Source organism: Jaculus jaculus, chromosome 8, assembly GCF_020740685.1.
Source record: "Jaculus jaculus isolate mJacJac1 chromosome 8, mJacJac1.mat.Y.cur, whole genome shotgun sequence".
NCBI lineage: Eukaryota > Metazoa > Chordata > Mammalia > Rodentia > Dipodidae > Jaculus > Jaculus jaculus.
In genome coordinates this window covers 54,029,404-54,052,698 of record NC_059109.1, presented here as the reverse complement: position 1 = coordinate 54,052,698, position 23,295 = coordinate 54,029,404, and the positions used below count along the sequence as shown (strand labels likewise).

Here is a 23,295-nt window from a genome sequence, read left to right as displayed (position 1 = left end):
GCCGCTGTCCCTGGAGGGCGTCTGACACCGAGGAGGAGGATCTGCTCGGCTTGTCTGGAGCCGTCCGCGCTCAGCTCTGCCCGGCGGCCGTCGCGGGGTCTGCACCCACAGGCGTCAGCGGGCTGGGGCGGGCGGCGGGCGGGCGGCCAGGGCGCCGACACACGTGGGCCTGCGGCGCGCGCGAGCGGCGAGGCGCCGCCACCAGGGGGCGCGCGCGGCCGGCCGCCCCGAGCCCGGGAAGCGCGGCGGGGAACCGCAGGCGGCGCGGGCCCGCGAGCCGGGCGCCGTCGTCCCGCCCGCCTTTGTCTCCTCGCCCCCTCCTCCCCGACGAACGGCTGTGGGCAGGAAGCCGGGCGCGTTCTTGAGCAGCGGCGCTGGGCGCGGCCCCGGCGGAAGACGCTTCGCCGCGTCGTCAGAGGAAGGCGCTCGACGCTCGCGAAGCGCTGGCCCCCAGGGCGGCCGGGGTCCGCTCCCGAGCGCATTCGCACACGGAACCCGAGCTCGCTTTCCCGGCCCCTCCCGGGTCCGCCCCGGCGGCGGCGCCGCAAGCACCACGCGGCCGAGCCTGGCGGGATCTGGGTTTTATTCTCGGGCCGGAGCCCGGCGGGGCGGCCCAGGACCTCCCGCTTCTCCCCAGCCCCCATGCGGTCTCCACCCTCGGGGCCAGCCTATCCCAAAGGCCCGCACTAGACTCTGGCCTGGCCCCTCCGGGTTGGGGGCTGTATCTGCTGCACCCCGCAATGCAATGCCCCCGTAGGGAGCGGCTGGTGGGGCAGGCCAGTACCTCTGCCCTTGGGTAGGAGCTGCCAATATTAAACGCTCACGAGGCTGGAGGGCCCCTCCCTCCAGACTTTCCTCTATCCCCAACTCCAAGGCCCAGAATCCCTTTCCCTTTACAATAAATTAAGGAATCTTTATCCCAGAGTACGGGAAGAAAGGTTGTGGCGTCAGGTCCTGGGGAAGACTCATAGCCCTCAGCCAGGTGACATAGCTGAGTCTAGATCTATCATAGTGTCCCTGGCTTCACATCTACAGAGTCCGGATGGCCACGGGGTACAGCAGGGACATATGTTCAGCTCCCTTAATGGGCAGTTTGCGGCTGGCATAGTGGTGCACGATTTCAGGGACACTGCTGAAGGGTGGGCTATTCTGGCCCAGCACGTACTTGTGTTCCTTGGTCCGGGACAGCTTCATGTGCATGAAGCCCTGACTGCTCCTGGGAAAAGAAGAGACCCTGGTGAGTGGGGAGCTCATCCCACTCCCCCACCCAACAATCCAGTAACCCTCCCTATCCTCATTCACCAAAGCTAGCTGGGAGTGGGAAACTAACGGGGATGAAGTGGTCAGCCCAGCAATCAGGGTGATTGGTATGAGCTTTGGGGTGAGGACACTGCGCCAAGAGTGTGTGCACTCTGAGTGTACAGGGTGCGTGTGTGTGCTGCTGAAAAGGGGAGTGACTAGTAATTTCATATTTTGGGATCCAAGTACTTCAGCCTATGTGGCCAAGTCCAGTTTATCCTCATTTTTATATTATTTACTTGAGAGAGAAAGAGAGAGAGAATATGAATATAGGCACATCAGGACCTCCAGCCACTGCAAACGAACTCCAGATGCATGTGCCCCCTTGTGCATCTGGTTTACATGGGTCCTGGAGAGCAGAACAGGGATCCTTTGGCTTTGCAGGCAAACGCCTTAACCACTAAAGACATCTCTCCAGTCCTGCCTCCATTCTTTTTTTTTAATTTTTTTTGTCCATTTTTTATTAATTTATTTGAGAGTGATAGAGAGAAAGAGACAGAGAGAGAGATTGAGAATTGGCACGCCAGGGCTTCCAGCCACTGCAAACGAACTCCAGACGCGTGCGCCCCCTTGTGCATCTGGCTAACGTGGGTCCTGGGGAACCAAGCCTTGAACTGGGGTCCTCAGGCTTCACAGGCAAGCGCTTAACCGCTAAGCCATCTCTCCAGCCCTCCATTCTTAATTACAGGGCAGCTCCTCTAAGGGGTTCCTGGTAATGCATACAAATGTGACGATCTGATCAAGCTACTCTAGAAGTTCCCTAGGTCTGAAAATCCTCACATGCCTTCTGGGGACATCCCTTCACTCTCTTCCTACTTAGGCCTTGCATCAAGTCCTCAGTTCATCCATCCAGCCTTTCGGCCTGGAATGATATTACCTAGCAGCTTTACATATGTTCTCTTTCCAGAGGACACCCTCCACTACCTCCCCCCACCCCGTTGTTCTAAACCCAGAAAATGAAAATTAGTCCTAGCCCTATCCTCCAGACCCACTGTGTGCAGCTCTGACCACTCCCCAGTGTTCTCCTCCCCCACCTCAACCTGAGAGAAAAGATAAGGTGTAAGGCACCCAACAAGAACAATTGTCCAGACTACCACAGGCTTGGTCTGCCAGGCCCTTGGTCTAAACTTACACGCAAGCATGGGCTAAGGAATGTTTGGTGGAGCTTTAAGCTTGACTTTGCTGATGGCCTAAGCCCACTTGGCAGCAAGAGCAGGGCTTAGACACCTAAGGTGTTGGAAACAGGACCTTTGTTAGGTAGCAGGCTTGAAAGCCATTGGAGGATGGATCCCCACTCAAGACCAACTGTACCCTCTATAAGATTTAAAATCCCACATAGAAGAGAGAAGAGGAGGGTGGAGTATCAAATTTTGTTGGGATCCATTAAGGGAAAGTTACTCCTGGTTACAAGAACAGAATCTGAGTTCTACCTCTAGTCCTAGGTAGAAATATGGCATTCTAAGCTACCGAAAACACAAAATTACACAGACATCCTATTTTCCCTCCCTTAATTTAATCAAAGTAAGCCTGTCAATCACCTGACCAGGAAAGCTGATTCATCTGAAGACAGGTTTATGGAGATGGGATGAGTAATTATCCCCTTAATGAGATAATGTACTAAAGACTCTCAGAACTCTCCTTTGATGCAATTGTTTGCAGACCTACACTGTGTGATCACTTTTCTGAGTTCTAACTCAAAGAGTGTAACCATTCCTTTCTGGATACTGGCCAAAATCCTAAACATGCATGCCTCACACTCTGTGCTTTCAATAAAATCTCCTCCTCGTCTGTGTCTAATTCTATGTGGTCACGAGATAAGAACTCTACAGTAAGGGAACATACATCACCTGTGAGGCGGCCACCTCCATCACAAGTCCTCCACTCCAGAAGTGGGGCCGGCAAATCTCATTACTACCCTCTTCTCTGCCTGGGTACAAAGAAAGGCTCTGCCTAAATCTATTTCACTAGGCCCATCACTGAGAAACTGGGGGTGAACTTAGTGGGGCCACGAGGCCAGGGCTGGCAGGGCTTTTTGAGGAAGCTGTTTAATTACCAGTGAAAGCCCTTCCATTAGGGAGAGAACAGAAACCATAATTGTATTTCAGAGAAACCATTTATATGCAAACAAAGTCCTGGCGGACTGATGCTGGCAGGGCCAGATCCGCTAGGGCAGGAGCAGACATCCTGGCCTGCCTCCCGTTTTAGTCCCTGGACTAAGGCAGCCCCTTCCCCTCAGCTGCTCAGCTCTACTCTGGAGCCAGACCTCGGCGGTTCCCCTTGTCTATCTCTGTATTTGTGGGTGTTCCTCTCCCCCGCCTTCACCCAGGAATTCTGCCTCAGCTTTGCAAGTAACTGAGACCCCAGGCACCAGTCACCACACTCCAACTTGGGAACTTAATTACTAGCTAGTAATTTTGTGCAAGTCACAAACCTCCTTGAATCTATTTTATCTAAGATTTATCTTGCAATGGCAGTTGATTTGGACATGGTTATATATACACTGCTTTGTATGCTCCATGAATTTAAACTACAATTTTCTTTGAGTGTGTGTAATGTGTATGGGTGTGTCCTTGCCTATGGTGGCAAAGTGGGATGTCAGGTGTCCCCCTCCATTACTCTTTTGCCCATTATTGCTTGAAGTGGGGTCTCATTGATCTTAGAACCCGCCACTTTCTCATGAGTCCTGGTGATTCTCTAGTCTCTGCTTCCCATAGGACTGGGATTACAGAAGTGTGTGGCCATGCTCAGCTGCTTATGTGGGTCCAGGTTATTGAAGCCAAGTGGTCTCTCAGGCCTCCTCAGGCCCACATGCTTGCATACTAGTGATCTTAGCTGCTGAGACATGTCTCCAACCCTAAACTATGTTTTTTAAAGCAATGCACTATTTAAATAGTTGTATAAATCAAATTTTTGACAAATGAATTTTTCTGAAATCTTCTATTGATTTTATAATTCACAGACTCCTAGAATGTGAGAAGAATATTTACCAACTCATTCTGCAAGGAGTGCCTGAGGCCTAGACTAAATGATTTTCCTAGTTTTATCAAACCCTAGAACTCAGGTTATCTAACTCTACTTTGGTGTTTTGTTTCTCTGACTTTTTTTTGGTTTTCTTGTATTTTTTTTTTTTTCAAGGTAGGATCTCACTCTAGCCCAGGCTGGCCTGGAACACACTTTGTAGTCCCAGGCTAGCCTCAAATTCAGAGCAATCTTCCTAACTGCCTACTGAGTGCTGAAATTAAAGGAGTGTGCCACAACACCTGTTTTTTTTTTTTTTTGTGAAGTTAATCATCATTTCCCAAATTATGCAATTTAGTAGACCCACATTTCTATCTATTGGATTTGTTTGATGTACATGGTGTCTGTTTGATGTGGATGGTACACCAGTATCTAATGTCCTCAAGAAATGTGGTAGGAAGTAGTGCAGATGCCCCAGTGGTAATGAACAATAAATGAACACCTCACCCCCCCTGGCCTCTTCATATAGGCTGTAGGCTCTGCTGAGTATAACTCCTTGATACCAGGAGAAGGGGTGGCCGTCCCACCGGAGGAACATGGGAGGTGGGGCTGTGCATAGCTGCTCTTGGAAAGGAAGACCTCGGCCACTCTTCCAGGATCCTTTAAAGCTTCTCCCCCATCTCCCCAGCCACCCCCCCCCAACATACAGTTACCCATTCAGAGGAGGAACATGCCCTCCTCCCAGGACCCAGCCCCACCTCACCCTGTAGACTCCCTCATCCACTTATCTGGGTAACATCTTTAATTTCCATTAATAATGATGACGATAATTGATTAAGCACGTACCATGGTGCTGGGTGAAAAGCACTTAGTCAGGTGCTGTATTTCATTTAATCCTTCCCTTATATGAAAACCGAGCCTAGACAGGTTAAGTGCCCAAGCCACACAGCTAGTGACAAAACCTTTCTGCAGCTAAAGTGCTTCCTCCTTGAGAGCAGAGGCTGAGGAGCCTCGGGCATTTTGGGTTCCCCAGGGAAAGGGGTGCTTCCTGGCTTGGCTAGACATCAGAGGAATATTGGAATTTCCTCCTGTCTTGCTGTCCCCTCTGCCTGAAGCCATCCCCACTCACTTGAGGGAGAGGGAGAAGTCATTCTTGCTAGTCTCACTGTTGCGCACCAGGTAGCTGGCCTCTTTGCAGAGCCGGAGCAGGTTCTCGGCGTCTGTTCTGCTGATGGCCCCGTGGTACCAGCTGAGGATAAGAGAGAGCAAAGGGGCATCTCTGCTGGGTCCCTTGCCGTCCAGGCCCACCCAATTCTGGGTGTCCCTTGCAGGGAAGCCAGTGCCAGGAGGGGAGGACAGGGGAGGGAGTCCCGGCTGGACACAGACACTCACACCTGGTTTTCTAGAGGCAGTGCTGGATCTGTCCACTCCCCCAGGGGGCTGCTGGGCTCCGTGCTTAGGGGCTTGGCTGACTTGGGGTTCCCTGCAGAGAGTCGGGGAGGTAGCCGCCCCTTCTCCTCCCGGCCGGGTGACAGGCAGCTCTTCTCTGGTCCTTCAAACTGAGCTGTAGGGAACACATCGGTCATGGACTCTAGGAACCCTAGGGACAGACCCCTTCCTGATTAGCCAGTGCCCTACCCTCCAAGCCCCCAAAGGGGTCAGAGACATGCTCTGGGAGGGAATGCTCACAGGCATGACTGGTTCTAGGCACAGCATTTTGGGCTTTGGTGCCACATGGAGCTTTGCAGTCCACACTGTGGCAGAGGAGGACAGCAACATGAGAAACCACTTAAGCTTCCTCCCTCAGGGGCAGCTGGCTGCCTTTCCTCTCCCATCCCCCTCAGGGTGGCTTCAGTGCTAATAATATTGTTTCTTTCTCCCACTCAGAGTTCATTACCGTTCTCCAAATCACCCTGCCAAGCCATTCGGTAGAAATGACTTATCGATCTGAGAACAATTATCTGATTCCCCTTGGTGCCATCCTAACAGGCTAATCCAGCCCAAAGCTGCCAGACAGAGCCGCCCTCTCCACCCCAAGGTCGCTGCCCACTGATTCCCCTCTCCCACCCACAGAAGTCCACATGGTGGTGGATCTACCCTATCAATCCTCCTCCCAAGACCAGGGCAGCTTCACAGTGGAGCCTGAAGGACACCCTCACCCTCAGTCTCTCTCTCTCTCTCTCTCTCTCATGCACACACACACACAACACCTTGTTTCCGTCCACCATTTACAAAATAACCACAACTCTCATGCACAAAGTATGAATAAGCGCTCATACCTGTGCATATACAGGCACCCCTCCCCCCTTGAGTGCTCATTCTGGCCAAACAAGAAGGCGTATAGGAAACCCAGTGCCTTCTTTTTCTCTCTGCATGTAGCCCTTCCAAGCCCTCGTCTCCTTCAGTCACCGGATGAAAGCACCAGATCTTCCCCTTGCTCAGTAACCGCTCCCTCACACACACAGACCTCAGGTAGTACTTGTCAGGACAGCTCTGCCCAAAGAAGAGAATCTGAATGTTAATAAGTGTGGTGGTGGTTGTTGTTGTTGGTGGTGGTGGTGGTGTGTGTGTGTGGTTTTTCCAGGTAGGGTCTCACTCTAGCCTAGGTTGACCTGGAATTCACTACGTAGTCTTAGGCTGGCCTGGAACCCACTGCCGCCATCTTCCTACCTCAGCCTTCTGGGTGCTGGGATTAAAGGTGTATGCCACCATGCCTGGCAGAGAGAGAGTGAAGGGCGGACGTGCCAGGGCCTCTAGCCACTGCAAATGGACTCCAGGTGCATGTGCCACTTTACACATCTGGCTCTATGTGAGTACTGGGGAATCAAACTAGGGTCATTCGGCTTTGCAGGCAAGCGCCTGTACCACTGAGCCATCTTTCCACCTCCCTCATTTTTGAGACAAGGTTCCACTCTAGCTCCAGGCTGGCCTAGAGTTCACCGTATAGCAACCCAGCCTGGCCTTGAACTCTTTCCTCAGCCTCTGGAGTGCTGGGATTATAGGCATGAGCCATGACATGCCTGGTGAGACTGCATCCTTGTGGTGTGGTGTGGCGTATATTAGAAAAGGGCATGCCGGGCGTGGTGGTGCACGCCTTCAATCCCAGCACTCGGGAGGCAGGGGTAGGAGGATTGCCATGAGTTCAAGGCCACCCTGAGACTACAGAGTTAATTCCAGGTCAGCCTGGACCAGAGTGAGACCCTACCTCAAAAAACAAAAAACAAAAAAAAAGAAAGGGGCCTTCTTTAGGAAATACCTTCGGCCCAACTTTGGGGAGGAGAGAACATGCATTTTGTTCCTTCACACTCCCTCCCTCCATAAGAGGGATTCTTTCTGGGTTTTCCAAGCCCTGCCCCACCTCTCTGCTAGTCAACCCAACAGGACCTATGGGATGACAGGACACGTTACCCTGGCCACAAGCCCCCCCAGGACCCACCGCTGCTGTCCTCCAGGCTGGGCTCAGGGAGGGGTGAAGCTGGACCGGAGATGTCCCTGTCCCCATCAGGCAGGGAGGGGCTGCTGTCCAGCTGTCCCACAGGCGGAGGCCAAGGCAGGTCTTTGATGACCTTTATGTCAACTGGAGCCAGTAGCAAAGGAAGAAGAAAGACAGACAATGACAGAGACAGACACAGACAGGCAAAGGTTGAGACACTAAAACCCAGAGCTAGGACACAGAGCAGCCTAGAAAGGAGAAGGGTTAGAAGCAGAGCCAAGGGCAGTTTCTGGGAAAGGAACAGGACCCCCAGAGGGCAAAGTAGAACCAACACTGACCATACCAAGTTGGCCTCATCAAAGAAAGGGTGGGAGGCTTGGGTGGCAAGCACCAGAGCACAGTCTTGCTCTACCATGCCCTACCTCTCACTCCTCACTAGCCTCTAGGAACCATCCAGACCAGGCTAAGTGACAAAGTGGAGTTGGCGGCTACCCACACCTCCCCCACGCCCATTCCCCATGGTCTTCTGACTCCGCTGCTCTCCCTTTCTCTGCTGCCTTCTAGCCTGGGAACTCAGAAGTATAAGAATGGGACACAGTCTCAGGATATCTGGAATACTCGGTCTTGGGGGTGGATTTATTTTTTTTAACGCAATCCTCCCAATCCAGAGAAGAGTGACACCACCAGAAGCTGCAGGCCTGCTAACGAGGTCTCCTAATGATGAACATAGATTTTCCCATTAAGCAATCCAAACAGTATTGATTCTCCAAGGAGACTTCTAGAGATAAACAGCCCATCCTTGATGGTGTACCCTTTACAGGAAACAAGTCAGAAACCTGTGGTTTCCCAGTCTGGCTGCCAGGGTGGGGAGGACAGAGGGAGGGAGAGCTGCAGGATTAGCCCCCGGTCCAGGGAGGAGTGAGGGGGATATGGGAGCAAGAATGAAATAATGGCATATGAAACCCTCTTCCAGCTACAGGCCCTTGCTCCACCCATTTCAGACTGCCAACATATACTTTTCCATAGTGGACTTGGGCCTGGGACACAGTGGTGTGGTTGGGACAGAAGAAACCCGATCTTCATTCGGCGACCAGAGTATTCCACACAAGCTCCCTCTGCAGTTCAGGAATGCCCTGAGGCCAGACAACCCTGGTCTGGCAGGGCCGACCATTCACAGGGGGATCCAGCTTATACCCATGGTTATTTTCACTGTTAGAAGTGTTAAGTACCCTCTTTTGTTAGGTAAAGTTAAGATATGCCACAAGTCTCATAATTTGGTATCAGAATTTATTTATTTTTAAATATAATCAGCCCACAAAAGGTGGATGTAGCCCAAACCTGCTGGCCTTGGAAAGACAGGATACTTGCATAGGCCTCCACCCTTTCCCATGTCGGCTCCTTGGCCCTGCACACAGTACTGTGTCCATGCTGCCCAAGGCCCCAACTGTGTAGTGCAGAACCAAACTACCCACCCCTGGAGTCCCACTTCGAGCCCACGAAGCTGCTCAGGGGCCCCAGCAGATCTGACCTCTCCCCAAGGCTTACCTGCAAAGGCTTTGGAAATCCGTTCTTTCTTCCACTCCCATGGCTGGTCATACTCCTCTGGGGGCCTTTCATCATCCTCAGGCAGGCGAGACTCCCGGGGCCAGTGTACCCCCTCACCTTCTGGACTGGCCCCCTCCTCCTCTGGCTCGTAGGGTGTATCATAGAGAGGAAGGGGCTGAGCTGCCATCTCCTTGGAACCGCGGATCTCTGCCGGGACAAGGAGAGAGTCTTAAGCGTAACTCTGGTGTCCTGGCCCCGGCCAAGGGCAGTATACTCCTCTGCTAGGCGTCTGTCAGAGAAGCTCTGGCTGTGGGGAACTCAGCAGCCACATATCCTAAGTCCTCACCTTCAAAACATTTTCAGGGCTCCAAAAGCAGAGTCCACAGGAGGAGGTGACAGAATGCCAGAATAAGACACAGAAAAAGGATGCCCACGCCAGCCAGCATGAGCTGGGAAGTTGGTCTGTTAAGGAAACTGAGGCACAGTCCCTTCTAGTTCATCTCCTCCTTGTTGTCCTAGCTCCATTTCTTCTAGTCAGTTATATTCCAACTGATCTCTGTTGCTGACCACCCCCTTCTTGAAGCTATTCCCTCTGGCAAGTCAATTTCGTGGACTATTTTCTTTAATCCCTCCCACTGGTCTCTTCTCCTGGTCCGCGTTTCCGTATCTTTGTATCTAGTCATGTTCCCATGGCTATGAAGATGTTTCATTTTGACATCACCTTGTTTCAAACTCACTACCTTCTCCAGAGCTAGAGAATGTCTTTGTAGGATCACGGGCTCCAAAGCAAATCTTATTTAATAATAATAAAAAAAAAAAAAAGTAATGGAGAAAAATGTGCACTTCAACTTCCACATGTAATTTCCGGGAGTTCATGGTCCGCACCCCTCAGACTTAAAATGGGGTAGCCACCTTCTCACTTTCTCCATTTCACACTGTTTTCCTTGGACTTGACCCTATTTCGTTCTCTAAAGACCATCTGTTCACTGTCATTATCTCATGACTTTGAATCTCGTCTCTCCAAATCCAGATTCCTGCTAGGACGCACCTCCATCTCACAAGCTCATGTTTCCGAGGCTCCATGGAATACCTTTCCTGAGATGACACTCCTCATGGCTCTCTGCCCCTCACCCACCTCGCTCAAGCAGGAAGAATGGCTCATCTGATTGCCCAGTGAATGCTCATTGTCTTTTCTCAGCTTTGTATTTTTGAAGAGAGAGAGTAATCCTTATTTTCCTCTCCCATGCACTCAATGTCTTGTCCCAGAATAGAGGCCCAAAGCTACTCTGCTGCCTAAGCCTGTGTGGGGATGTTTAATTCTGTGGCAAAATATTACAAACCCATTGTGTTGACATAGCTAAGTGATGTCTTCCAATCGACTTTATCAATTAAAAATAAGTTGTCACTTTACTCTTTATTTCTTTATTATTTCTAAGCTCGAAGAAAGAAAGAGTTCTTGATTACTGGCCCCTTAAAAGCTCAACAATTGGGTTGGGCATGGTAATACACAGCTATAATCTTAACACTCAGGAGGCAGAAACAAGTTCAAGACTAGCCTCATCTACATTGCTAGTACCAGGCCAGCCAGGGCTATGCACTGCGATTCTGTTTCCAAAAAAAATGAATAGGTTTTACTTTGACTTATCATCAAATTCGTTATATTACCAAAAGCTCGTGACTCTCTTTTGGGGATGTTTGACCCTCCACCCATACCACTATCCCGTCCTTCCTATGTCCACTGCTATCTAAACTTTGGTCCCATGGTCTCCTCCACGGCTTCAGGTCTCACAGTTACACCTTCCTCTTCTGTATTTTTCTTTTGGGTGGGAGGTGGTTTTCAAGGCAGGGTCTCATTCTAGCCCAGGCTGACCAGGCACTCACTCTATAGCCCCAGGCCAGACTCGAATTTACCATGATCCTCCTACTTATGCCTCCTGAATGCTGGGATTAAAGGTGTACATCACCATAAACAGCTGCTCTATCTTGAAGGCAGTAGCCATCCTCCTTAGGACCTGGCAAAGACTTTCTCCATGGTTCCTAGGAACCATCAGTTCTTAGACTCAGGGTCCTGGTCTCAGGAAACATCTCCCCTGACCCATTACTTACCAGCCATCATCTTCTGGGCCTCATAGGGCTCCATGTAGCCATCATTTTCTGGGACTTTCTCTGGGCCACTAAAAGTTCCTGCTGAGCCTTCGTCTGTTTCCTGAACATCAAATGGGTCTGCATAGTCTTCTAGGATGGCCAGCTGTGAGGAAAGGACAGAATGGGCTTCAGCTCTGCTCTCCAAGGCCATCCATGAAAGCAAAAGTCCTGGGTAGGCTGCCTTAAAAATGGAACCCCAGGCACTCTTCCCTTGTAGCTTGCCCCCTAGGTTGCTAAAGTGAAACATCTTTAGCCATGTCCTAGGCTAAATGGCCAGGATGTTACAGCCAGCCTCAGGATCCAAGCAGAACGTGAGTCTGTATCTGGTGGTTTAACAGAGGGGATGAATTCAGAGAACAAAGGCAGAGTTTAAAGAGCAGTCAGGGGGTTGGAGAGATGGCTCAGCAGTTAAGGCACTTGCCTACAAAGCCTAAGGACTCAGGTTTGATTCCCCAGTGCCCACATAAGCCAGATGCACAAGGTGGCACATGAGACGAGTTTGTTTGCACTGGCTGAAGGCCCTGGTGTGCCCATTCTATCTGCTGCCTGCCTGCCTGCATTCCTTCTTTCCTTCCTTTTTCTTTCTCTGTCTCAAGTAAATAAAGAACAACCACAGCAATGAGGCAACTCAGATTACATAGTCCATGCCCACCATTACACTTCCAGGTGCTTAGTAAACACAGTCTCAAATCTTCAAGAAGAAAGTAGAGAGTCACTGTCATCATTCTACTTGATGCTTACAGGGTCCCTACATTTGGCTATCATTATAGGCCTAGGGCAGTTAGGGGACAACATAACCAAGACCATTTTACTTAAATGGAGTAGCCAAGATTGGGAAAGAGAGGCCTTGGGACAGCCCTAAGGCACTACTGAAATCCCCGGCTTTCAGAAGACAAGGACAGGAAATGCCTTCCTTAAACCCTCCGCTTCACCCAAATGGCTCTTGGCCACCCCTGGATTCCTGCTCCAGTGAAGGCAGGGTAACCACAAGCTGCACACCCTTCAAAGGCACCCAGGGTGCTCAGGGTGGGGCGGGACTGAGGACAATAGAGCCTTTCTCCAGTTTGGACAGGGGCTTTTCCTAGGGGCGGAGAAGGTGGAGCCGCAGCCCAGCCCACTCAGGGCTGCCAGCACCCTGGAGCCCAGCAGTGCTGGGTCACAGTCAGTGATACAAGGTGGCTCCAAGACCTGAAGCAAGGGGATAGGCCGCTCCTGCTTTTTCACCAAACTGCAGTTTAGCTTTAGCTCTGAGCTGGATCACAGCTGAGCTGGGAACCATGAGGTGGCCACCTTGTCCTTGGGGACCTGTAACAACGGAAAAGCAACCAAATCCACCTCAGAGACCCCTTGGCATGCTTCCTCGATTACTGCAGCCCCTCTAAAGGTGTCAGAGGTACTTCCAATGGCTCCTTCCACCTGAGCCTCAGGTCTTCAGCTCGCACCTTGTTACACTCAGGCCCTCAGCTACTTTACCTGTCTTTCCTCTCTCTCAACCACGTTAGCACAACCAGTCACTGGCTAGCCCGGAGCTCTCATTTTTGTCTCAGTAAGCGACTTGCATACAGTAGGCACTAGAAAAATCCATTCTACCACCACCTGTCTCCCCTGTAGGAAGCAGAGAAAAGAAATCCACTCACTACACCACATGCCCCCAGGTGCTTCCTCTCAGGCCAGTGGCACCCACAACCTCACTCATCGCTGGTGATTCTGCCAGGAAGCACTCAGTCTCAACTGATGTGGCAGCTACTCAAGTGTCTGAGTCACCTGACATATTATCCTCAAGCCTTCTACCTGCTCTCCCGTGCTTTGAGAAGTCTAAAGTTACGGGATTCACTATTCTACTTTCCTTTGTTTCTGGATATACACTTTGGATCATAGCTCCTTGAAGGCTCTGTATCCATGTTCTTTTTTTTCTTACTTCAATGACTTCCTCTTGGTCTGGATCACTTTCCTGTTCCTTCTCACCTGACCAATCCTTACACTCCCCCTCACGCCTTCAAATAGCCCTTCCAGGGGCTGAAGTGATTGCTCAGTAGTTAATGGCTTTTGTTTGCAATGCTGCCAGCCCAAGTTCGATTCCCCAGCCCCCACAGAAAGCCAGATGCAAAAAGTGGCATATGTCTGGAATTCAAATGCAGTAGTAGGAGACCCTGGTGTGCATGTATTTTGCAAATAAATAAGAGTTGTTCTTAAAAAGCCCTTCTAGCTGAGCATGGTGGCACATGCCTTTAATCCCAGAGGTGCAAGGATCCCTGTGAGTTCAAGGCCAGCCTGAGAGTACACAGCGAGCTTCAAGTCAGCCTGGGCTGGAGTGAGACACTATCCAGGGTGGGCAGGGGAGTCCTTATATACTCCCTCAGTCCTGTGAAGTGCCCCTGTGCTGGGCTTTGATCACTTATGTGGTCAATGTTTGTTTTACTGGATTGTTTTTTCAGACTGTGAGCTTTCTGAAGGCAGGCCCGTGTTTACTGCTAAATACCCAGAGCATGAGGATTCTCTAATTATGTTAAAGCTGTTCACATAGAACAGGAGGAATGGACAAGGGAAATATTTCTCTCAGTTTATTCAGAAGAGGGGGTAGGAAAACATACCTATGGTAGGATGGGGCTTTAAAAAACACTCTTTGCAAGTGAGGCTGTACTTCGAGAGGCCGCTCGGTGAGGTGACAGCTCAATCAGGCCCTCTGCAGCCCTCTGGCAACCCCGCTCCAGGGTCCCCCCACCCCTCTCAGGAGCACAGTTCTCCCTGCAGCTCTGGGCTTGGAGCCATGACCCCTCCCAGGCTGGTGTGCCTCTTCAGCGGCAGCTGGCACTGCCCGTGGGCTTTCAGGTGGCAACTCTGCGGGCAGCTCAATGGCTCTTCTGTTCCACTACTGCATCCACACCCTACTCTAGGAAGCTCTGCTCTTGACCTCCCCGCCCCACACACACCTTGGGCTGGAGCACCCAGCGAGCTGCCCACAAGGTCCAGAACAGGAGTGGCAGCAAAGATGGCAGCTGGGAAGGGCAGGTCTCGTGCTCATCCAGGGCACAAAAGGTTATAGTTGGAGCCCTGGCCTTCTTGCTCAGTGTTTCCAGGTCTGGAAAGAGGACACACTGCCTACAGGGAGACCGTCCCTGTATGATTTTGATGCCTTCGGCCTACCACAGTGCGCTGTCTTGTGGCCCCGTGACTATCTCTGATGAGCGCACTGCTCTCTCCTGCATCTGTCACAGGGCCTACCACACCACAGATGCTCAATGCATATTTACTGGCCTGCAAGACAACCTCCTGAGGCTCTAACCTTAGGGGCAATACCAATTTCCAGATCCCTGGTCATGGTGACCTCTGACTGATCAGTAATCAGGCTCTTGGGAGAATCTGTATGAATAGGGACCAGAGCGTCTGGCTGAGGGGCAGAAAAGGGTTCAAAAGGCACCAGGTTGCAGCTGAAATGCTGAGATCTTCCCAAATGAAGAAGGTAAAGCAGCTGATACCAGAGGTCCTGTGTTGTCCCCTCTCCTACCTATCTAGCAGGCTGTCTCCAGCACTCTGCTATGCATCTGTTCAGTTGGGCAGTGCCCCTCCCAGAGCAGCTGCCACACTTTGACTCTCCTTCCTGACCACGGCTCTCCTGAGCCATCTAGCAGGCCACCGTGCGGTTCAGTCTTCCACTCTGCATGGGCCAGGCAACATGTTCCTCACCCTACTCACGGGCTCCTGGGGTGCTGTAAAGGGGAACCACCGCATGTCTCTTCTACTTCTTCTGTTTACATTTATGGCTTTGTTGTTTTGGTTGTTTACCTGAGGCAGGTTCTTACTCTAGCCCTGACCTGGAACTCATTCTGTAGCCCAGGCTGGCTTCCAACTCAGTGATCCTCCTACCTCAGCCTGGAATTAAAAGCATGCGTCACCATGCCCAGTTCAGTTTACATTTAATGTCTGGGAACCTGTGTCTTTTTCTGCTATAGAATAAGGATGGTAACTGCAGAGAAGGGTAGGGTGAGTCTGAATAATTCTCAGTGCAAAGGCTGTCAGGGGTGAGTGTTCAATAAATGTTAGCTCTGATGATAATCTTTCTCTTCTTCCCCCGAGGTAGTCTTGCTCTTGCCCAGGCTGACCAGGAACTCACAGCAATCCTCCTACCTCTGCCTCCTGAGTGCAGGGATTAAAGGTGTGTGCCACCACGCTCAGCTGATGATAATCTTTTATGTTCAGGTGTTAAGACCTCAGAATTTGGGTTGCTTCTACAAGGCACATAGCTTGTCAGCAGCACAGTCAAGACTGGGACCTAGGCCTCCCAACTCTCAGTGCCTTGTCACAGGATTTTCCAAAACTCACTTTTCTCGACTTGCAGATTCAAATTTTCCTTTAGGGACTGTGGATATCAGTTGGTGGTAGAGTTCTGACCTAGTGTCTCAAGAACCCAGGTTCTATCTTTAGCACTGGAGGGAAAAAAATTACTTTAGTTTTAGCAGTTTGATTTTGTTGAATTTAGTGTTTTCCTAACAGAGTTGTTCCATGGAAGCCCCCCCCCTTTTTTTTTACTGAAAACCCATTAATCAATCAGCATGGGTATTTATTTTCCCGAGGTCAAATTTTTGTGCCTGCTTTTCCTATTTACTGGATTGATTGGAATGCCCTCTCATATTTTTTTCTGCCTGGGGAACTCCAACATGAAATAAATTGTCTATTTTTCCTTTTATGATTACAAGACCAATAACACTCTTACAAGGCATTCAAACATCACAGACACAGCGAACAAATGTGCCAACCCTTTTAAGACTCTGGAGCGCATGGCCCACGGTGGGCCCAAGCACTCTAGAAATGCTGAATTCAGCACAGAATGACACCTGCTCCTTCTCCAAGAGTCTCTTGGTTCCTCATTAGTGTATGCTGCATGCAAGCCTCCAGAATCAGAACCCAAGTCAGGCCGCCGGCTGTGAACCTTAGATCTACCATTTGCTAGCTAAGAAACCATGTAAACGTGGCTTAACTTTCCTGTGCCTCAGTTCCCCCATGTAACTCCAAGGATAGAATCTTCCTTATCGGGTTGCTGTAAAGGTAACTGGTCCAAATATACATCAGCTGCTTCAAAATGGTGCCAGTCACAAGAAAGATCCTCAGTAAATGGCAGCCACTATATTACTAAGGACCAAAGGATGAAATATTTTGGTCGTCCAGGAGCTCATACCGACAAGCTCCCTGGAGCAAAGCACCACAAGGTGTTGTGGGGTACACACAAGCCCACGGCTCACAGGGCTTTGCACTAGCGTACTATGCTGCTTCTGGGATGAGGGCAACTGGATTGGGCAGCAGTTTCCCCTCTAAGCACTGGGCCACAGCCTGAGCATGCTTAGCCCAGCCGGCTTACCTTTCCTATCCATGATCACCAGCTCTCAAAAGGCAGAGTGACAGGGCTACTGGCCAAGCCAAGAAGCAGAGATGTCTTCCAAGCAGATTCAGTAGTGCAGTGTGAGTGGGCAGTACTGGGCAGAGCTGACAGGCCAGCCCTACAATCCTTCTTGTAGTCATGGGCCCAGCCATCTCCGAAGCACCAATGATATTACAAATAGCCAGCCTGGGCCACCAAGGCCTAAGAGATCTAACCAGGCCAGAAAAATCCCTTCCCTGGATTGCTCCCTCACTCTTCTTCCCTTCCCCACAGTTTCCTCTTCAACACCAGGGCAGGAATGTCTTGTTGGACCAAGGACCCTCCAACCTCTTGCCCTACTTACTCTTCCTGGTCGCTCACTCCTTTCCAAATGGGCCTGAAAGATCCAAGCTATGTGGATATCATCTACAAAGTACATCTAGACTGAAACAGTATCAATATTAGGGCTGGGGAGATGGCTCAGCTGGTAAAGGTGTTTGCTTGCAAAGTCTGATGACCTTGGTTCACTCCGCAGCCACCCATATAAAGCTAGACAGGCTTTTGTTTGCAGTCACAAGACACTCCCCAGTACTTACATAAAGCTAGCCACACAAAGTAGTGCATGCATCTAGAGTTCATTCACAGTGGCAAGAAGCCTTGGTGCTCTCATTCACATTGCCATCATTCTCTCTTTTTCTCTTATTTTCTATCAAATAAATAAATAAAAACATTAAAAAAAAATTTCTGGGGCTGGAGAGATGGCTTAGCGGTTAAGGGCTTGCCTATGAAGCCTAAGGACCCCGGTTCGAGGCTCGGTTCCCCAGGTCCCACGTTAGCCAGATGCACAAGGGGGCGCACGCGTCTGGAGTTCGTTTGCAGAGGCTGGAAGCCCTGGCGCGCCCATTCTCTCTCCCTCCCTCTATCTGTCTTTCTCTCTGTGTCTGTCGCTCTCAAATAAAAAAATAAAAAAAAAAAATTTCTGCCCGACATGGTGGCACACCCCTTTAATCCCAGCACTCAGGAGGCTGAGGTAGAAGGATTGCTATGAGTTCAAGGCCAGCATGAGACTATATAGTGAATTCCAGGTCAGCCTGAGCTAGAGTGAGGCCCCCAACTCAAAAAAAGAAAAGAAAAAAGACTTTTCATGAATGGAAAATAGTTCTCAATCATGTATTTTTGGGGCTATAAACCTCTGTAAGAACCTGAGAACTATGAGCCTTCCCACAGAAAAATAGGAAGTGTCTGCACACAGTGTCTGGAAGCTTCAGAACCCTAGACTTCCACCACAAGTTAAGGGGAAAAGGCCTTGTCTCAACTGGTCCTGAGTGTTCCTACAGTCTATGTCAGGTTGCCCCCTTCCCCCACCTTGGCACCGTGGACACAGAGGGCATACTGTGCAGATGTGACAGGCAACTCAGGCTTCATTAAATCAGATCCATTCCCAGATCCATCCCCTTCCCTAATTAGATCAGGTTTTTCCTGTTGAAGCTTAGGAAAAAAAGGAGCAAATAAAAGGAAGGCCCAGCTCTCTGGACCCTCTGCCAGCACAGGCTGGAGGTGGGAAGAGGGCCCAGCACCAGAGGGAGCTCTTCTTGGGGCCATCTGGTGAGGCCCTGCCTGCCCCTTTCAGGACTCCACTCCTGCTGCTCCCGCACCTGCCCTGCCAGGCCTGGACAGATGGCTAGCCTTGCGTCCCTGCCAGTTACAACAGTGAGTTTCAAGGTATGGCTGGCAGCCAGCATGTTGCACATGGAGAAGGTTAATGGTCCTGAGCCTCCTGGGCCTCAGATCCTGTTCAAGCCCCCATTCTTCCCTGCCCCCAGACCCAGTGGGCCCCCAATCTCTTGGGTCTGGCATAGAAGCACCTCCACCCATTTCATCCTAAGACCAGCCACTCCCAAAGGTGGTGACCCCTCCCCTTGGCCCTAGCACTTGCCATTGGGCTCTAGGACAAGGTTCGGGGAAGCAAGCCAACCCAAGGCATTTCCCAGTCCCCCATTTCACCCCAAGAGACCCCAAAGCAACAAACCCAGGGACCCTGCAGAGCTGAGAAGAGGGAAGCAGCTGCTCAGCAGGGGCCGCTTACATCCAGAGGCAGCTTGTGCACGAGCTCTGCACACAGGTCATTCAGTAGGCACAAGTGGTGCCTGGGCACTGGGGTTTAGATTTAAGGGCTCAGACACAGAGTCTGGTTTGATTTTTCCTAGGGGAAGACTATAGGACCTCTCCCATTCAGCTTCTAAATGAGTGGGGAGTGGCTCTGTGAATGACAGGACGCTATAGGTCAGGGCCCCTGAGACAGTGTTTCTGCCCTTGGGATAGCTCAGATGGCACCCTGGATCCTTTTCATCACGCACTCTAAAGAAAGCACAGATTGTGTGGTTCCTAGGAGAGCCTGCTGGATTTCATTCCAGTCTCTGTGGCTAACAAAGGAGTCAGACAGCACTTGGTCCCCCAGGCCTGAGTAGCACACAGGTCACAGAGCTGACCCAAACTGAAGCACGTATGCCCTCGGCAAGAAAAGGCTGAAGGTCTGCCTGTATGGCCGCAGTCCCTTCCTTGGGGGCATCTCTGGGAAAATGTAGAAGGGTGGCTGACCCTTAGGCCACCCTGGGAGTGGACAGCCACCATTTAGGACATATATATGTCCACTCTGTGCCAAGCATTGTGTCAGACACTTAGGAGAGGCAGACGTGAGGAGGAAATGGTTCTCGTCCTGCAGGAACCCCCAGCCTGGTGGGCAGCCTGTTAGGTCATTCTAAGCCACAGAAGGGAGAAGAGCCAAGGACAGCTTAGGCCATGTGCCAATAGCCGGTGGTCAGAGAGGAGGAGAGTCACTGATGAGTGGGGAGTGCCAGGCCTCACTTCTCCCCGGTCTCACTGCCACACCACCACCACATCGCACAACAGCAGGACAATTAGGAGGGCATCAGCACGACCCTTGTACCTTCCTCTGCGGCCTCAAGATGCTGGGCCACAACAGGCAGCAGCTATGCTCTGTGGCAGGAACTGTGGGAACAATGATTCACATATTTGGAGCCTCTGCTCTGACCCTGCCTGACACATCTCTCTTATTCAGGAAACCCAGCAGAATGGCGCTCTCTGGGCGGAAAGCCTCAGTTCTGGAACCTGAGGATTCCAACATCAACTTTCCTCTCAGATCAAATGAAAATGTTCTCTGCTCAAGAAAGGGGACTAAAGCCCGGAGCTGAGCTCTGGTGGGACTGGGAGTGGGGCCACAGGGCCACAGACATCCTAGGATTCAGGGCCAGGGGTCTGGGGATGGCTTCCAGCTGTCATTCTCCCAGGGAGAGAGGAGACTGGAACTGGGGGTGAGGGGAAGATTAAGAGGAAAGGTAGGTGCTCTGGGGAAAAACTGCAGGGCTTTCCTCCTCATCCCAGTATCTGCAGACCCATGAATGGCTCTAGCCTCTCTCTGAAGGAACCTGGGCAGAGGGAGGCCAAGAGGAGAGGAATGGACTCAGATGCTTGGCCCCATCTGGGCAACAGGTACTGAACACCAAGTTATTCTCACACTTGAAGGACCAAGGGAAGGAGTGGACCTGTGTCCCAGTGGTCAAGAGAAATGCCCATCATGGCCTCGGGAGAACAACGGCCCACCCGTTCCTGTCCCGCCAGTGAAGCGAAGGCCATGTCTTGCGGTGTCCAACACTGAGAATCCCAGCTTTTCACCGCTTTACCAGGCCTTCCGACCTACAAGGATGCTAGGGGGCTCCAGGAAGGGGTGGGAGCAAGGGGCGGAGGGGGGAGGAAGGGAAAGCTTTGTGCAGGTTCGCCCTGGGGTAAGGGTCAGAGATCAAAGGGCACAGAAGCTCCCAGGAGGGCACAAAGACCATAAACCAGTAAGAGGGAGTGGGAGCGAATGGATGCTTCTCAATTCTCGTTAGGGAGAAAAAAAAAAAAAAAAGAAAGACTCCGGGGTCAGGATGAGGGTGGGCTGCGAAACGGAGAGGAGAATCCGGAACCAGACCAAGTCCAAGGGGCCATAACAGGAGACAAGGGCAGAGTTTGGGGCTCCCACGAGTCCGAGGAGAATCTGAACAAAGGTGGGTCGGGGACTAAAGGTGGTGTCCGCCAGAAACCGTGACAGCTAAAGCCGGGCCTCGGCCAGGCCACCTTTGTCCCCCTCCAAATCTCCAGACCCCCGACCACCAAGCGCTCGCGTCCTCCGCCCACACCCGGCGCGGACTCACCCTGTCGCTGCCGGCTGCGGGTCCGGAGATCCGCTCATCCGCAGGGGGCGCAGGGGGCCCGGGGGTCTCGACCCGAATGAGGCGGTGTGGGGGCGAGCCGTGGCGCGGGGGCGGCGTGGGGCCGGGGGCGGCGGGGGTGGCCGGGGCGGCGGAGCCCGATGACCCCCCGGAGTAAGGGTCTTCGAAGTCGCGATCGCGCTGCAGCCTGTAGGCGGCCAGGATGTCCGGAGGCGGCGCGGGGGGCGCGGCGGGGCAGGGCGCCGGGGGCCGGTAGTCGGGCTCCGGGGGGGCGGGCTTGGCGCCCCCTCCTCCTCCGCCGCCGCCCCCGCGGAAGCCCAGGTGCTCCCGCAGCCACCTCGCTACGCCGCCGCTGCCGCCCCCTCCGGGCCCGGGCCCCGCGCCTCCAGCCCCGCGGCGGGCGCCCCCCGGGCCGCCCCCGGCGCCCCCCTGCGCCCGCGGCCCGGGCCCGGAGCCCGCCGGAGGAGCTCCGCTCAGCAGCATGAGGCCCGCGCACTGAGCCGGGGCAGCGCGGCCGGCGGGCGGGGGGCGGGCGCGGGGCTGCGCCGGGCGCCGGGGGCGGGGCCGGGGTAACAAGGGGGGGCGGGGCTCCGCGCGCTCCCGGGCCCGCTCCCTCCGCCCTCCGGGAGGGGAGGGGAGGGGAGGGGAGGGGCGCCGTCTCCCAGCCCGTGCCACGAGCCGCAAGTGAGTGGGAGACCGCGGGACCGGGAAATGTCCACGTGTCCTTGGCCCCCACCGGTTCTCCCGCGCCTGCCTGGCTAGTGCCGGAGGCCAAAGCGGAGCCTCCAGGCACTTGCAGCCTCTCTTTCTTACCCCAAGGCCTGGAGACCCAGAATATTCTAGAAAAATCTAGGGAGGGTGAGAAAGCGGCTATTAATAAGATGTGTCTGTTACTGCCTTTCGCTTTGAAAGCTACCTACTCCTCCTGTCCCAAGACTCGAACTGCGCAAACCCAAACCTTTTCAAGCCAGGCAAAACCGTCTCATAGAGTCGACTGCCTTAGAGACCCACTGTCTCCCCTTCGGGTTCCACGCGCTCCACCTGCCAGCCACTGGCACAAACCACCCCCACCCCACGCCTCCAGCAGGTGAGCAGCACCGTGCACTGAAAGAAATTCCTTCAAGCCACATCCCGCGTTTGTCAGTCACATTAGTGACGGAATGGAAACAGACAAGTCAATCAATCAAGTCTAGAAACACTTGCACAGTTGTCTATCACCAGCCCCTCATCCTCCCGAGGCTCTGTGCTGCTCCATGCTCAAGTGTTGGGCATTTTTGTCTTAGAAATGAAGCCAATTGCTTACAGAAGTACTGCAGCCCTGAAGCCAACATTTGCTCTTTGCTCTGCTGGGAAGGGCTTCGTCTCACCACTTTTGCTCTCCGCACTGCCTCCCCACTCCTTTTATTTTATTATTTATTTGAGACAGGACTGGGGGGACGCGGAGAGACGCCAGGGCCTCCTTGTCCATCTGGTTTTATTTACATGGGTACTGGGAAATCAAACCTAGGTTGTTAGGCTTTGCAAGTAAGCCTTTAACCACCGAGCTATCTCTCCATATGTATTAGATACTTTTTTAGAATTTTTAAATATTTTATTTATTTGAGAGCAAGAGAGAAAGAGAATGGGCATGCCAGGTTCTCTAGCCACTGCAAAGGAAGTCGAGATGCATGTGCCACGTAGTGCATCTATCTGGCTGGGGAATCGAACCTGGATCCTTTGGCTTTGTAGGCAAGTGCCTTGACCACTAAGTCACCTCTCCAGCCATGTGTGGATGTATGTGTATGTGTATGTGTATGTGTATGTGTATGTGTATGTGTATGTGTATGTGTGTGTATATGTATATCCATCCACTACTTTTTGTTGTATTTACTACAGGGTCTCACCTTATAGCCTTGACTGGCTAGGAACTCCCTATGGAGCTCAGACTGGCCCCAAACCAGTGATCCTCTGTCACACCCTAGAAATGCTTAGATTATAGGTGTGCACCACCATGCCTGGCTTTCATAGCTGTCTTTTGCCACAGCAGAATCACATGGGGCCCCAATGAAGTGGGAGTTCAAAGCTGGTGGAGAAATATGTGATAGGAAGGCAGCAAATCTCCTAGGATTTCCGAGATTCCCAGTTTCAAAATGTTTATTAGGGGCTGGAAAGATGGCTTAGCAATTAAGTCACTTGCCTGCAAAGCCTAAGGACCCAGGTTCGATTCCCCAGTACCCACATAAGCCAGATGTACAAGGTGGTGTATGCATCTGGAGTTCATTTTCAGTAGCTAGAGACCCTGACACACCCATTCTCTCTCTCTCTCTTCCAAATAAAGAAATAAGTAAATA

General features: G+C 52.1%; 1 protein-coding gene across 4 annotated transcripts; it reads right to left on the bottom strand.

Moving 5' to 3' along the window:
* Positions 1 to 564: 564 nt before the first annotated feature.
* On the bottom strand, positions 565 to 21,448 carry Shf (Src homology 2 domain containing F). 4 transcript variants are annotated; one of them, XM_045156625.1, is made up of 7 exons: positions 20,948 to 21,448; positions 11,342 to 11,483; positions 9,236 to 9,442; positions 7,694 to 7,834; positions 5,650 to 5,821; positions 5,387 to 5,506; positions 565 to 1,216 (listed from the first exon to the last, which is right to left on the bottom strand). In XM_045156625.1, exons 1-7 carry the CDS (start codon positions 21,446 to 21,448, stop codon positions 1,030 to 1,032), a joined length of 1,470 nt encoding a protein of 489 aa, XP_045012560.1. In that variant the 3' UTR covers positions 565 to 1,029. The 4 variants fall into 4 exon arrangements, with proteins under 4 accessions (XP_045012560.1, XP_045012561.1, XP_045012562.1 ...); XM_045156626.1 differs by lacking the exon at positions 7,694 to 7,834; XM_045156627.1 differs by lacking the exons at positions 5,387 to 5,506; positions 5,650 to 5,821 and having other exon boundaries at positions 1,052 to 1,216.
* Positions 21,449 to 23,295: the final 1,847 nt, after the last annotated feature.